The following is a 15,330-nucleotide window of genomic DNA, read 5'->3' as shown; positions in this document are numbered from 1 at the left end:
AGGCATGGTGCACACACCTACAGTCCATTCCCTGACCACACACACCAGGCATGGTGCCACACACCTACAGTCCATTCCCTGCAGCACACACACACACCAGGCATGGTGCACACACCTACAGTCCATTCCCTGCAGCACACACACACACCAGGCATGGTGCACACACCTACAGTCCATTCCCTGACCACACACACCAGGCATGGTGCACACACCTACAGTCCATTCCCTGCAGCACACACACCAGGCATGGTGCACACACCTACAGTCCATTCCCTGACCACACACACCAGGCATGGTGCACACACCTACAGTCCATTCCCTGCAGCACACACACACACCAGGCATGGTGCACACACCTACAGTCCATTCCCTGCAGCACACACACACACCAGGCATGGTGCACACACCTACAGTCCATTCCCTGCAGCACACACACACACCAGGCATGGTGCACACACCTACAGTCCATTCCCTGACCACACACACCAGGCATGGTGCACACACCTACACTCCATTCCCTGACCTCACACACACCAGGCATGGTGCACACACCTACAGTCCATTTCCTGACCACACACACCAGGCATGGTGCACACACCTACAGTCCATTCCCTGCAGCACACACACACACCAGGCATGGTGCACACACCTACACTCCATTCCCTGACCTCACACACACCAGGCATGGTGCACACACCTACAGTCCATTCCCTGACCACACACACCAGGCATGGTGCACACACCTACAGTCCATTCCCTGCAGCACACACACCAGGCATGGTGCCTCACACCTACAGTCCATTCCCTGCAGCACACACACCAGGCATGGTGCACACACCTACAGTCCATTCCCTGACCACACACACCAGGCATGGTGCACACACCTACAGTCCATTCCCTGACCTCACACACCAGGCATGGTGCACACACCTACAGTCCATTCCCTGACCACACACACCAGGCATGGTGCACACACCTACAGTCCATTCCCTGACCTCACACACCAGGCATGGTGCACACACCTACAGTCCATTCCCTGACCACACACACCAGGCATGGTGCCACACACCTACAGTCCATTCCCTGCAGCACACACACACACCAGGCATGGTGCACACACCTACAGTCCATTCCCTGCAGCACACACACACACCAGGCATGGTGCACACACGTACAGTCCATTCCCTGACCACACACACCAGGCATGGTGCACACACCTACAGTCCATTCCCTGCAGCACACACACACACCAGGCATGGTGCACACACCTACAGTCCATTCCCTGCAGCACACACACACACCAGGCATGGTGCACACACCTACAGTCCATTCCCTGCAGCACACACACACACCAGGCATGGTGCACACACCTACAGTCCATTCCCTGACCACACACACCAGGCATGGTGCACACACCTACAGTCCATTCCCTGCAGCACACACACCAGGCATGGTGCACACACCTACAGTCCATTCCCTGACCACACACACCAGGCATGGTGCACACACCTACAGTCCATTCCCTGACCTCACACACCAGGCATGGTGCACACACCTACAGTCCATTCCCTGACCACACACACCAGGCATGGTGCACACACCTACAGTCCATTCCCTGACCTCACACACCAGGCATGGTGCACACACCTACAGTCCATTCCCTGACCACACACACCAGGCATGGTGCACACACCTACAGTCCATTCCCTGACCTCACACACCAGGCATGGTGCACACACCTACAGTCCATTCCCTGACCACACACACCAGGCATGGTGCCACACACCTATAGTTCAAGGTGGGAGACTATAAGAAGTTTAAGGCTGGGCTGGGTGCAGTGGCGCACACCTGTAATCCCAGCACTCAGTAGGCAGAGGCAGGTGGATCTCTGTGAGTTCTAGGCCAACCTGGTCTACAAAGCAAGTCCAGGACATCCAGGACTATTACGCAGAGAAACCCTGTCTCAAAAAACAAAACACAAAAAACAAACAAAAAAAACAAAACAAACAAAAAAAATAACCCAGGACAGGAGATGGTGGTGGTGTCCCAGCACTGGGGAGGCAGAGGCAGGTGGATTGCTGTGAGTTTGCCAGCCTGCTCTACAAAGAGAGTCCAGGACAGCCAAGGCTACACAGAGAAATCCTGTCTCACAAAACAAAAACAAAAACCCAAAAAACAACAACAACAATAATAATAATAAATAAAAGGAGTTGTTCAAGGCTAGCCTTAGCTGAATGAATAGTCACTAAGTGAATAAGACTGCATTTCAAAAAAAATATCCAGACCGCCACGTTACCATGCAAGCTGATATTGGTAAGTCATGGGTAAGAAAACTTTACTGGACAAAGAACAAAACTGAGGTGATGGATGTAAAAGTAGCCTGAGGCTCAAGGGGAAAATGTGCTAAGGCTTTCTCCAATAAATCCGCTCTGCTGTTTAGTGCTTTTACTAAGCAAAAGCCTCCTCTTAGAATAAATGAGGAACACACTATTTAAAAAAAAAAAAAAGTGAGAACACCTAATAACAAGAAAAGGCTGGTAGGCACTACCCAAAACAAAGAAAAGCAACACTGCAAGAATGAAATAACTTGGTGACATCTTTGAGCGATGGAGAAGAGTAGGTGGGTTTTTCTTTTCTTAAGAAAATAATGGCAGTCTGAGTGGACTTTGGTTTACTTATTACAGGTGATTAAAATCAGAGCTCTTTGAAAAAAAAAAAAAGAAAGAATATAATGGAAGCCAGGTGTAATGGCAGACACCTGTAATCCTAGCACTCAGGAAGGCAGAGGCAGGAGGGTCTTTGTGAGTTCGAGGCCAGCCTGGTCTACAAAGAGTGTCCTGGATAGCCAAGGCTACACAGAGAATTCCTGTCTTGAAAAACAAAAACCAAATCAAACAAGAAACGAAGGAAGGAAAGGGAGGGAGGAAGGGAGGGAGGAAGGGAGGGAGGGTGGGAGGGAGAGAGAATGAAAAGACAGCACAGTACAGTGCCCAGAAACTTAGTGATGGGAAACACTAGAAAGAGCAAGCGGAATTTTTCTTGAGTATTTCTCTCGTTTTCGCCATAAAAAAAGCACTTTTCTTAAACCAAAAAAAAAAAAATTTTTTTTTTGAGAGATCTAGAGAGATAGCTCAGGGGTGAACAAAGCTAACTGTTCTTGCAAAGGACTGGAGTTCAGCCGGGCGGTGGTGGCGCGCGCCTTTAAGCCCTGCACTCGAGAGGCAAAGGCAGGTGGATCTCTGTGATTTCGAGCGCAGCCTGTTCTACAGAGAGAGTTCCAGCACAGCCAGGGCTCTGTTATACAGGGAATCCCTGTCTCGAAAAAGCAAACAAAATTAATAAAATAAAATTTGCAGAGCAGTCGACCTAGGCGTTTGCAGGACATTCCGAGACCTGTAGGTGGCGAAAACAATGGCGGCGTGCAGTCGTATTTAGGCGTGTGCGTCGGGTGGGGCCTCGGCAGCGTCCAAGGGCGGGGTCTGGATGCTCCAGCGCATTCCCTCCGGTCTCTAGGCAGGGTTTGGCAGCCATGGCGTGGCCCCGTGTGCGTCTGGTTGTCACGGCTGATGACTTTGGTTATTGCCCGCGGCGCGATGAGGGCATCGTGGAGGCCTTCTTGGCAGGAACTGTGACCAGCGTGTCACTACTGGTCAACGGCACAGCCGCAGAGAGCGCGGCCGAGCTGGCCCGCAGGTGAGGCGGTCCCCCTACAGCACCCGGTGGGCTTAGGGGCCCGCTCGCCCCCGTGGCAGCCGGTGCTCGCTCTCGCGCTCCGCCCGCAGGCACAGCATTCCCACGGGCCTCCACGCCAACCTGTCTGAGGGCCGTCCCGTGGGCCCGGCCCGCCACAACGCCTCGTCGCTTCTCAGCCCGGAAGGCTTCTTTCTGGGCAAGATGGGATTTCGGGAGGCCTTAGCGGCTGGAGACGTTGCTTTGCCCCAGGTGCGGAGGCGTGGCTGCAGGGGGATACAAATCTTGATCCTCAAAGCCCAGATCAGAGGGTATCATGGAAGTGGATGGGGTCAAAGGCGGGCGCTGGATACTCTCCTAGTTCAAACACTGGAGCAGTCACACGGTGGCACCAGACGGAGCTCCTGGTTTGTGGATGCTTCCAGAAGCTCATCAAAGGCATCTGTCCCCCTCCCTCCAGGTGAGGGAGGAACTAGAAGCTCAACTCAGACGCTTCCGGGAGTTGTTGGGCAGGTCCCCCACGCACGTGGACGGGCACCAGCACGTACACGTGCTCCCAGGTAACCGGGATTTGAAGCGCCCAGGTCATGGGGCGGAGGGCGGGGAAGCTTCTTTCCAAGGTTGGCGGGAGGGAGGTCTGTGCTCCCGGGTGGGGTGGAGAGACTCCTCTCTGAGCCCGCCCATCCCATCAGGCGTGTGTCAGGTGTTCGCCGAGGCGCTGCAGGCGGACGGGGTCAGCTTCACACGGATGCCAGCGGAACGCGGCGTGGGCAGCTGCTCGTGGCTCGAAGCGCCAGCTCGCGCCTTCGCCTGCACTGTGGAGCGCGATGCCCGGGCCGCCATGGGCCCCTTCTCCCGCCACGGCCTGCGGTGAGCACCCCCTCTCCCCAACTTCAAGCCTGCTGTGTCCCCAGAGGCCCCCAGTGCGTTTACCTGGCCAGGTGTGCCCTTTTCTCAACCAAAACAGTTAGGAATTGACCTGCCGTCCTGCTCGACCCTCTCTGCCTAGCCCGACTGGTCCTCAGGCAGCATCTCTGTTATCCTGGCATCCACAGGTGGACCGATGCCTTTGTGGGTCTGAGCACCTGTGGCCGGCATATGTCTGCTCACCGAGTCTTAGGGTCCCTGGCGCGGGCACTGGAAGAAATCCCTGCTGGCCACGCCCTGACTGCGGAGCTGATGGCACACCCGGGATACCCCAGTGTGCCTCCAGCAGGGGGCTGCGGTGAGGGCCCCGATGCATTCTCTTGTTCTTGGGAGCGGCTTCATGAGCTGCACGTCCTCACAGCACCCACCCTACGGGCTCGGCTGGCCCAAAATGGTGTGCAGCTCTGCGCCATTGACGACCTGGATTCTAAAAGGCCGGGAGAAGGGGTACCCTGTGAGGCAACTCTGGAACCCTTCCTGGAGCCTTCCCCACGCTGACACCAAAGGCCAGCTACAAACTGCCTCTCTCTGTGGAGGAAGCTCCAGTTCAGCCAGGCCTTGTAGCAGGGCCTGACTTCCTCCTAGAATGGGAAGCCAGTAATCCTTTCCCAGGTACTCTAGCAGAAGGCTGACCTTGGGCAGCCTTGTCTGGCTGCAGGCAGGCCCAGTCTGTGGCATCTGGACATGGAGACCTGCCAAGCAATTCATGTTGTAGTTATAACCACTTGTTTAGGAGTAGTGGGGGGAGGTTGGCGGATTAATAAAATAATTTGGTTTATAAAGTGTCCAGGCACCTTTCCCAGAAATAAGAATGGACACAGAGCCTGGCGTGGTGGCGCACGCCTTTAATCCCAGCACTCGGGAGGCAGAGGCAGGCGGATCGCTGTGAGTTTGAGGCCAGCCTGGTCTACAAAGTGAGTCCAGGACAGCCAAAGCTAACACAGAGAGACCGTCTTTTAAAAACAATAACAACAACAAAAGAAACCCACAGAGAGCTCCTTTGAGGCTCAGAATCACGTTCCAATTCTGCTCATGTTTACATGTTCTAAATCCCTTAATTTAAAAAAAAGTTATTCAGCTGGGCATGGTGGTACACACCTTTAATCCCACCGCTCTGGAGGCAGAGGCAGGTGAGTTCCAGGCCAGCCTGGTCTACAAAGTGAATCCAGGACAGCCAGGGATACACACAGAGAAACCCTTGTTTCACTTGTTTGTGTGGGCGAGCAGCATGCATGGCACGGCTCAGGGTTCATGTGTGTTTTGTTTTTGAGATGGGGGTCTTACCCTGGTTGCTCAGACTGACCTTCGAGTCTTAGGCTCTGAAGGGATCCTACACCACATTTTCCTAGGTGCGACTGCAAGCATGCATCACTGTGCCCTAGCAATGTTTACATAAGGGAGGGGAACAAAAAATTCTCTCATTAGGGTGTTTTGGGAAGTCATACGATAACCGTAATTTTGATTAAAAAGGTTATCTGTGGGAGCAGAAAGATGGCTCCGTGGGTAAAAGTACTTGAGTTTGATTCCCGGATTCTGGTGGAAGGAAAGAATCAACTCCAAAAGTTCTCACGCGGGCTGCCACAAATCTACACACACACATTATACACCTGCTATAATAATAGTTTTAGTCATCTAAAAAAAAAAAGGCTGGGCGTGGTGACACACACCTTCAATCCCAACACTCAGGAAGCAGAGGCAGGTGGATCGCTGAGTTCGAGGCTAGCCTGGTCTACAAAGTGAGTCCAGGACAGCCAAGGCTACACAGAGGAACCCTGTCTTGAAAAACAAAAACAAACAAACAAAGTAACCTGATATATACAAACCATTTCAAGGGTCAGATTGAAAGAGGTTCTGCAAACTTGTAGGAGTGTTTGTCCAGGAAAGGTAATCTGCTGCTGAAATGAGAAACTAGGATTCCAGCCATATCTGATGATGTATGGATGTTCTGTGGACAGGGAGTAGAAGGGAAGGTGGTACAACATGGCCTTAGATCGTTTTGGAGGATGGAAAGACAGATGCAATACCACATACTTTTCTTGGTGGTGGGGATTGAGCCTATAGTCTCTCGCATGCACGCTAGGCTGGACAGCTGGGCTGTTGTTGATACTCATAGCACCAATGATGACACTGACTTCCTGCCTCCGGTTCCCAATTCCACGTGTGCACCATCACGCCCAGTTTTAGGTTTTAGGATTAAGCCCAGGGCATGCATGCAGGCCTCCTATCAACTAAGCTACACGCCCCCCACCCCCAAGCCTTTGCAAGTCCAATGTCTCCACTACAGACTCAGAAGTGGGAGTTGTAAAGCAGGGAGGGCTTTGAACTTTCTTGCCATGGCCTACGTCCAACCTGAACTGGGGGGCTGGGAGGGAAGCAAGCTCCCACCTGGCCTGAGGACGACACCGGCTCTCTGAAGTGATCTCCTCTCTTGCCTTCATTTCCCCTACAGGGTTCGATCTATTATAAGCTTCCCAGGCTTTGGCATGGGTGGGCTCAACACCCCATGTCTGTGATCCAGAGTTCTGCTGCCTGCCTTTCACTGCCTCGCCTTGACCCCTGTGGTCTGGGCACACATTCTGCCAGCTGCCTGTTTGTAGAGACTGCTCTTGGGAGTGACTACAGTGGAGCGCTCCTAAGAGCTTTTGTTGAGTTCTGCTCTGCTGGGATACTGCCCAGCGTACAGGTGGAAGTCAGTATGCTCTGGGCCACACTGGAGGAAAAGGAAGGTTCTCTAGAAGCCTCCTTCCCTGGACCTCGAGCATGACTCTGGGTATGTGGTCTGTATTCATACAGGAAATGTCACTTACCAGGCATGGCCTGGGCTGGGCACCATGTTACACTGTGTCAGTCTCTTCCTCCATTTTGCTGAGGGTAGCGCTGCTTGCTCACACTGGACATGAGCAGGGCAGGAAAAACCAAAGTGACTACACCCTTGACTTGACTACACAGCATGTGTGGGGACGCATCTTAGGACTAGACGAAATGATGTACCACATAAAAGTTGAGTGGCTTACAAGCTGCTTATTCAGTGAGGAAACCATGGGCCTTTGGCTGAAGGAGCCTCAGGGAGAGGGAAGGTAACTGTCAGGACACAGGGGCATGAGACATCCTTGAAGGGAAACAAGGTGGGGAGGCATAGTGAAGGCGACTATGGGGCTTTGAGTTCAAAGCCTACAGTGCCCTAGAAGCATCCCTAAAGATATGCAGACCCAAATAAGAAGGTACACTTGACGTCATCTGCTGCTCACGCCAGACCTGACTGGTGCCGTGCCCAGCTGTTGCCTCCAGGGAGTTGCCAGACAAGTCTGATTCAAGCAAAAGGCCTAAGACACATACTCTTCAGTTGTGAGACTTTGATCAACCCTTTTTGACTTGTTCTCGCTTTTGCTGAACACAGTTCACAGCACTTTCTTGGGAGCTACAAGGATAGAAGTAATGTGTCAGTCTTCTTGATATCCATGGAGTCCCAATTTCCCCAGTGTTGACTACCCCATCTGTTCCTACCTGGCAAGACAGCACCACCTGCATGCCTGTTTTAGAAGCTGGGAAGTGGAAGTGGAGGAAAGATGAGATAGGTCCCCAGCAATGCCCATCCCCAAAGGAAGAAACCCATACATCCAAACTAGTGTCTGAGAACATTTTTATTAAGGACAGAATGGGGTCACAGCATCTTAGAAAGCCTATTCTCTGCCATTGTGGAAAGAGCAGGACAAGACCCGGGCACTTCAAGGAACCAGGGGGATGTGAATTCCTGAGCCAACTTGGGTCAGGGATGGGTGGCTGGCTGCTCCACAGATCTCCCCTTCTCTGGAGGGTCCAGCACTGTGGAGCAGCTAGGGCTGCCTGCCAACTTGCTCAAAGCCTGCTCCAGGGCAGGGCTGGAAGAGCAAGCCATGCAATCCCAGAGAGGGACACCACTGACTCCAAGCCAGGCCTGTGCTTCCAGGGCAGGCCATGGTTGTCAGTCCTGGGGCTGAGAGTCCCTGAGAAGGGCTGCTGGCATGAAAATACCCTCCCGTAGTGAGCAGAGAGCAGTGAGGGTGAAACAGGCAGGCAGAGCTAAGCAACGAGACAGTTGGACTATCTCTAGAGTCAGAAAAGCAACAAGAACAAGTGGTTGGTTTGGACAGTTCTGACAGAATTTGGCATTTGATTACAAATCTGAATGTGAGTAAAAGAAAATCCATTGTCACTTTTCTGCCAGTGAAGAGACAGACGTAGAAACGCAGGCCCAGTGCTCTGGCCATCCTGGGCACATGGAAGCCTCCAGGCACCTGGCCCATGCATACCTACAACTAAAGCATAGTTCATTTATGCACCACAGGAGCCAAACACGTGGACAAACTAAATAGTGTTACACTGCCTGAGAGGTCTCACTTCCTTATAACCCAGAGCTGTCTTCCAAGGGTGGGAGCCCTGGGAGCCCTGAAGTGATACAACTAAGGGGTTAAAGCAGAAAGCAAGGGTTCTCGAGGCAATCTTCTCCACAGCATCTAGACCCCTAGGAGCAGAAGTGAGTTGGTGAGCACAGGCAGGCAGGCCATCAGCTTCCTCAGGGTGTCACTGCTGCTTCAAGGACAGTCCCACTTGCCTTGAAAAGACGTTAACATTCAAAATGTTGACAAAGTTCATTTGATGAGAAATTCTAAGGTCAAATTTTATTTCTACAAAAAAAGGCAATCAAAACAATATAAAACACATTGAAAGGATATTGTTGAATGAGCTTCAAGTGGAGCTCAACTCTGGAAAGGCTGAGTCCAGAGGGAGGGGAAAAGCCATCCTGTTCCTGGGCTGCACCAGCAGCTGCTCTGAGGAGGAGCAGCTGGTTACAAAGCAGAGGTCACCAAGGCGGATCCCGCCAAGGGTAAACCATGCCAAGGGAGGCAGTGGTGGCCTGCTGTGCTGAGGAGTGGGAGCTCCTTGGCACATTCTAGCAGAGCTTAGTGGTGGAGAAGCTTGAAATTTCAAAAGGATATTCTGGCTTTTGCTTTGCCTGTGATGTCCAGCAGGCCTTCTACCATAGCTGCAGGGAGGGCTGCTGACTGGAAACTCATCACACAAGTGCATGGTGGTCTCTGCTGGCAGGCCCTCCCTCCAAGGTCACCACAAACCTGGTATCGCAGAGTTGCCTACAAAGACCCGGCACAGTCTGACATAGACACGGACTGTGGGGTCTGCCCATTGATTCTATTACTGTGGAAACACTTCACTAACATTTTATGTAAAAGCAGCTTCCTTTTGCATGGACTTTTTTTGTTTTGTTTTGAGAGGGGCTGTTGATAATTGTTTTGTAATTTTTAAAGGGACATTAATAAGCTGGTATGAGGGGACGAACTCTTACCCACAGGCAGCGTGCACAGGAGAAGAGCTGCCAGTGCTGCTGCCTTTGTGGGGGAACCGGGGCCTCTGTCTGTAGAAGTGGGCATTGAAAGGGGTGAAGAAGGAAAAGGGGGGAGAACCACAACCTTTTTTTTTTTTTTTTAAATACCTTCTGGGCTAACTGCAACTTTGAGTAAATTTGGGCAAGAAAAGAAATGCCATTCTTTTGAAGTAGACTAAAGCAGTGATTTTTTTTAAAACAAAGCAAGCAGAACTAGAACATCTGAATTTTTTAATCCTTCTTTACAGGTTACCTAAACCACTTTTGATTAAGAAAACTGTAGAGTTAGTAACTGCCACAAGCAGACGCCAGGTGGTGGCACACGTCAATTTTCCACAGAGTCCTGCTTTGCGGGTATCTGAATGCACTGCTCGGGGTCTCTGCTCAAACTTGCTGGACTCACTCATGGCAGATTTTAGTCCACAGGTCGCTTTTCCCCATATTTCTTTGTAAACTCTTCAGCATTCTTACAGAATTTTTTACGGTCCTTAGAGTATTCTTCAGCTAGGTCAGCCCGGAGCGGGTGCTCGGGCTGGGGGTCGTTCACCAGTGCTATGAGGGACTGGATCACTGCCAAGAGAAAGACAAAGCATTGGGAGTTAAGCAGACTCAGAAATAGCATAGGCAAGATGCTATGAATCCATGCTTTCACTTTGGGGGGACTTATTCAACTAAACTTGACCTGCTGGATCACAGGAGCACAGGAATAGGGTGGAGGGTGGAGGGGGGGGGAGTGGTAACAAGAGAAGAGGGAGAGGATAACAAGCAGGATGTAATGTGAATACATTATAATAAATACAAAATTTTTAAAAAGATGATTTGGAGCTAGAGAGATGGCGCAGCACTGACTGTTCTTCCAGAGGTCCTGATTTCAACTCCCAGCAACCACATAGGGGCTCACAACCACCTATAATGTGACCTAATGCCCTCTTCTGGACTGCAGGAGTACATGCAGGCAGAGTACTGTATACATAATAAAATAAATCTTTAAAAAAAAATGATTTATCTAGTATTTTTTCTTCTTCTTGTTTGTTTTTTTAATCTTGTGTGAGTGTTTGCCTGCATATATGTCTGAGCCCTGGGTGTATACAGTGTTCAGACATACCATAAAAGGGCACTAGATCACTTGCAATTGTAGTTAAAGATGGTGGCTAGCCACCCTATGTGGCTGGAAATTAAACCGTGGTCCTCTGGATGAACAATGCTCTTCACTGTTGAACACTCAGCCTCCAATCTTACCATTTTTATTTTCTACTATCTGCCTAATGAAACATGACTTTGTGGTGCACACCTTTAATCCCAGCACTTGGGAGGCAGAGGCAGGAGGATCTCTGTGAGTTCGAGGCCAGCCTGGTCTACAAAGTGAGTCCCGAACAGCCAGGGCTATACAGAGAAACCCTGGCTTTGAGAGGTGGCGGTGTGGGGAGGGGTGTGGGGGGGGGGGGAGAGAACCTGAGTAGCCTCAAGAATGACCACTCCACTCGGGCATGGTGGCACAAACATTTAATCCCAGCACTGGGGAGGCAGAGGCAGGTGGATAGCTGTGAGTTCGAAGCCAGCCTGGTCTACAATTCCAGTCCCAGACAGCCAAGGCTACACAGTGAAACCTTGTATCGAAAAAGAACCACCACACAAGTTTGAGATAGTATATCTACAGAATGAGCAATAAACTTATTTTTAGCTACTGTTTCACTTTCTTTTTAATTAATTAGTTAATTTTTATGTGTATTAGAGTTGTACCTGTATGTTTGTGTACAACCTGGGAGCCTGGTTGGTACCCTTGGAAGCCAGAAGAGGGCAACAGATTCCCTGGAACAGGAGTCTCAGTTGTAAACCACCATGAGGGTTCTGGGAACTATGTCCTCTAGAACAGTTTCAATGGGGTTACAACATAGCCACGTGGCTATTACTGACCAAAAGGACAGACTCAAAGCCATTAAACAGTAATTCTGACAATATACATGACATGAAATTCTATTTTTTTTTTCCTTATCCTTTGTTTGTTTGGTTTTTGAGGCAGGGTCTCTCTCTGTAGCCTTGGCTGTCCTGGACTCGCTTTGTAGACGAGGCTGGCCTCAAACTCACAGCAATCCACCCGCCTCTGCCTCCCAAGTTCTGGGATTAAAGGCGTGCACCACCATGCCTGGCCTAACCTTTTTTGGTGTTTTTAAGACAGTGTTTCTCTGTATAGCTCTGGATGTCCTGAATTCGTTTTGTAGACCAGGCTGGCCTCGAGGGGAGTGGACCCAACCTAAAATAGCAGTACTGGGCTATGTATACAGATATTCAAGCAAATAAAATAGTACTAGGAGGTGGTAAAGCTTCTGCACCCAGTTCCAGTGGGCTTCCTGGCCCTGGCCTCCACATTATCAGTTCTCAGGTAAAAGAGGACATGTTAAACTGTAGCCACTGCCAGAAGGCCTGGTGTAGAAGCACTTTTCCTGATCCACCCATTACCGGGGGTGGGGGGGTGGGGTGTCTGCTCAAGCTATTGCACTAACCAAGGATAATACAAGTAGTAAACATCAAACCTCTACTCTGATCTACCCAATAGACAGGACATTCTTCACAGTTATGTGGAGAGCGAGGACTGACTCTGACATGAACTCCCATATTTGACCACTTCCCCTTGGTTGGGAGGCCTGGTGGCACTCAGAGAAAGAGTAAGCAGGCTACAAAATGAGACTTGATAGCCTATGACCATATAGTGGAGGAGGAGGTCCCCCTCAGTCATAGACCTAGGGGAGGGGAATAGGGTGAAAGCAGGAGGCAGGGAGGAATGGGAGGATACAAATGATGGGATAACAATTGAGTTGTAACTAAATAAATTAATAAAAAATTTTAAAAATAAAAACAGCACTTTTCCCCAGGCAAGGTAACTCAACTCAGCAAGGTCTCTGGAAGTTGTAAGAACAATTATAACACAGACCAAATACTTTTCTAAAAAACATGAGAAGGGGACCAAGTATGGTGGCATATGCCTTTAATCCTGGTGCTCCAGAGGCAGAGGCAGACGGATCTTTGTGAGTTCAAGGCCAGCCTGCTCTACAAAGTGAGTCTAGGCAGCCAGGGCTATTACATAGAAAAACCCTGTCTCGAAAAACAAACTGAACAAAGGAAGGAAGGGAAGAAGGGAGGGAGGAGGGAGGAGAAAGCAAGAAAGAAAAGTATGCATGGACATAATACAGCCATATCTAACTCTAAGAAGTTATAGATACTGCAGCCAACCACATATGTACTTTCACAAGAATGCTCCCCAGGTCTGACTGTATCTTGTTCTGAACCCCCAAACTACCTAATGGGAACTGCAGTACTTGGCTTATGCCCTCTGCTAAGTGTTGAAGTCCTCACTAATCTCTCTTCTAGGTGACTCCAGGGCTAACTACTGTATGCACACTACCCTACTGTCCCTGCCAGGCAGTATCACCCCAGGGGCCACTGTACTCGCACAGTTATCGCTTCACTGAGTGAGGCAGCCCCACAAGACTGGTGGGGTCTCAGCAGCACTTCCACACGCACTAGAGCTGCTTCCATAGCAGTTTTCTCACCTCTGTCTGATGGGGTATTCAAGAGAACCTTGAGGCCCCATCACCAAGCATCCCCAGAAAGAGCCTTATCTAAGGCAAGAGGGAGAAGAAAGGCGCATGCCTCACCTTGGTCAGTCTTGGTGGCTGGCTTCCAGTTTTCAGCACTAATGACTGGCAGACAGACCTGCCCCTTCTCATCGATGTTAGGGTGGTAGATCTTTGTTTTAAATGTGATCTTGGGTGGTTTGAATGGATACTCTGCTGGAAAGTTGATTTCGATTCTGAAGGCCCCCTTATCATATGGAGGATTATCCTAAAAGGAAAGGGGGGCGGGGAAGAGAGACCAAAATTAACACACCACAGCTCACACAACTACGGCCGAGCCAGGGCTGCTTGCTCTCATGATGGTTATAGACTCACCCTCTACAACTACCAGCCCCAATAAAATTTCTTTGTCTCTTTTTTGTTTTTCAAAACAGGGTTTCTGTGAAGCCTTGGCAGTCCTGGACTCAATCTGTAGACCAGGCTGGCCTAGAACTCACAGAGATCCTCCTGCCTCTGCCTCTCTAAGTGTTGGGATTAAAGGTGTGAGGCACCATGCCCGCCAGCCTGTCCCATTTTTAAAAGGGCTGCCCCACTATGCTGCCCAGGCCCAGGGTGTCCCTAAACTACTGGGCGAAAGTATCATCTAGCTCTGCCCTTCCAAGTGCCTGGAACATCACATTCTTTGCCTGTACACCTTCATTTGTGAGTTAAGATTTTGTTGTTGGCTGAGCATCGTGGCAGAGGCAGGGGGATCTCTGTGAGTTGAGGCCAGCCTGGTGTAAAGAGTGAGTTCAGGACAGCCAAGTCTACACAGAGAAACCGTGTCTTCAAATAAATAAATAAATACATACATACATAAATAGTTTTTAAAAGCCTAATTTACATTAGGTTTTCTCTTCTTTTCCAGACAGATATAACTTTTAATTGTCTGTGTGCTCATCAGCATGTGCCACTGTATGCATACAGAGATCAGTGGAGAGCCTGTTCAAGCCTCCCCTTCTACCTTGTGAGGGTTGTGGGACCCCCCGAGAGTGAGCTCTGTGGCCGTCCCTCCACCTGACTGCTTTCGTTCTTTGGGCTCTCTGGTTTGTAAGATGCCCAGGAGCCCCAGGGCAGCCCCTATCACCTCCTCACATCACCCTACCTCCTCACAGAGGGATTGAACTCAGGTCACCCGGCTTGACAGTAAGTGCTAACCCAGTAAACTCTCTTACAGAGCCACAGTCAACATTCTCAGCCTTCTGGAACTGTTATTTGCAGACTGGAGGAGAAACTGTAAAAGGATTCACAATAGTCACACATGGTGCCAAAGCTTCATGTCTTCGCCTCACTAGGGATTTGTGCAGGTGTGACTATTCCTGTATGGAGCAGAGACGCCCTCATATACTTACCTTCCCTTCCTCCAGGCCAAACTCTGCTACAAGGTTCTCATCCTCACCATCCTAACCCTACCTCCCTGTGGTCCCATTTCCTTACTACAAAATTCCAAAGAGGTCTTTACCAGATAAGCTTTATTTTTGGAAGCATTTTGTCTTTTTTATGAAGCTATGAACAGCTTCATAACAGAAAAATAACCTGATACAGAACATACAGAGTGATGCTAGGTCAAAGACGCCTAGAGAGCTTGGTCTCCCCTGGGTGAAACTAGTACTCTGCTCAGTGGTGGAACCTGAAGGATGATATGAGCTTGTCATTGCTTGGATGGCATGAGCCAAGACTATGCCCCAGGGTCCCCAAGAACGAACTCTTTGCAGCCTCCAC

General features: G+C 50.2%; 2 protein-coding genes across 4 annotated transcripts in view; one reads left to right on the top strand and one right to left on the bottom strand.

Moving 5' to 3' along the window:
- Positions 1-3,052: 3,052 nt before the first annotated feature.
- On the top strand, positions 3,053-10,190 carry YDJC (YdjC chitooligosaccharide deacetylase homolog). 2 transcript variants are annotated; one of them, XM_084800957.1, is made up of 5 exons: positions 3,053-3,693; positions 3,783-3,942; positions 4,151-4,250; positions 4,383-4,560; positions 7,067-10,190. In XM_084800957.1, exons 1-5 carry the CDS (start codon positions 3,530-3,532, stop codon positions 7,128-7,130), a joined length of 666 nt encoding a protein of 221 aa, XP_084657083.1. In that variant the 5' UTR covers positions 3,053-3,529; the 3' UTR covers positions 7,131-10,190. The 2 variants fall into 2 exon arrangements, with proteins under 2 accessions (XP_084657083.1, XP_084657082.1); XM_084800956.1 differs by lacking the exon at positions 7,067-10,190 and adding an exon at positions 4,746-5,694 and having other exon boundaries at positions 3,285-3,693.
- Positions 10,191-10,211: 21 nt separating this feature from the next.
- UBE2L3 (ubiquitin conjugating enzyme E2 L3) overlaps positions 10,212-15,330 on the bottom strand; it is a 35,612-nt gene continuing 30,493 nt past the window's right edge. For both annotated transcript variants that reach the window (XM_084800962.1, XM_084800963.1), the window contains exons 3-4: positions 13,651-13,837; positions 10,212-10,567 (exon numbers count right to left, since the gene is read on the bottom strand). In XM_084800962.1, coding sequence (XP_084657088.1) covers positions 10,413-10,567; positions 13,651-13,837 — 342 coding nt within the window. In that variant the 3' untranslated portion in view covers positions 10,212-10,412. The remainder of the gene's footprint in view (positions 10,568-13,650; positions 13,838-15,330) is intronic.

This window comes from Acomys minous (assembly GCF_964271855.1).
Source record: "Acomys minous genome assembly, chromosome: 11".
Lineage (NCBI taxonomy): Eukaryota > Metazoa > Chordata > Mammalia > Rodentia > Muridae > Acomys > Acomys minous.
The sequence above is the reverse complement of the archived record's forward strand: the minus strand, read 5'-3'. Positions and strand labels throughout refer to the sequence as shown.

Bases quoted from the DNA above. Each gene is read 5' to 3' on its own strand.
- YDJC (XM_084800956.1), top strand. From the start codon at position 3,530: ATGGCGTGGCCCCGTGTGCGTCTGGTTGTCACGGCTGATGACTTTGGT. The intron at 4,251-4,382 runs GTAACCGGGATT...CCATCCCATCAG, and splicing joins GCACGTACACGTGCTCCCAG to GCGTGTGTCAGGTGTTCGCC. The intron at 4,561-4,745 runs GTGAGCACCCCC...TGGCATCCACAG, and splicing joins TTCTCCCGCCACGGCCTGCG to GTGGACCGATGCCTTTGTGG.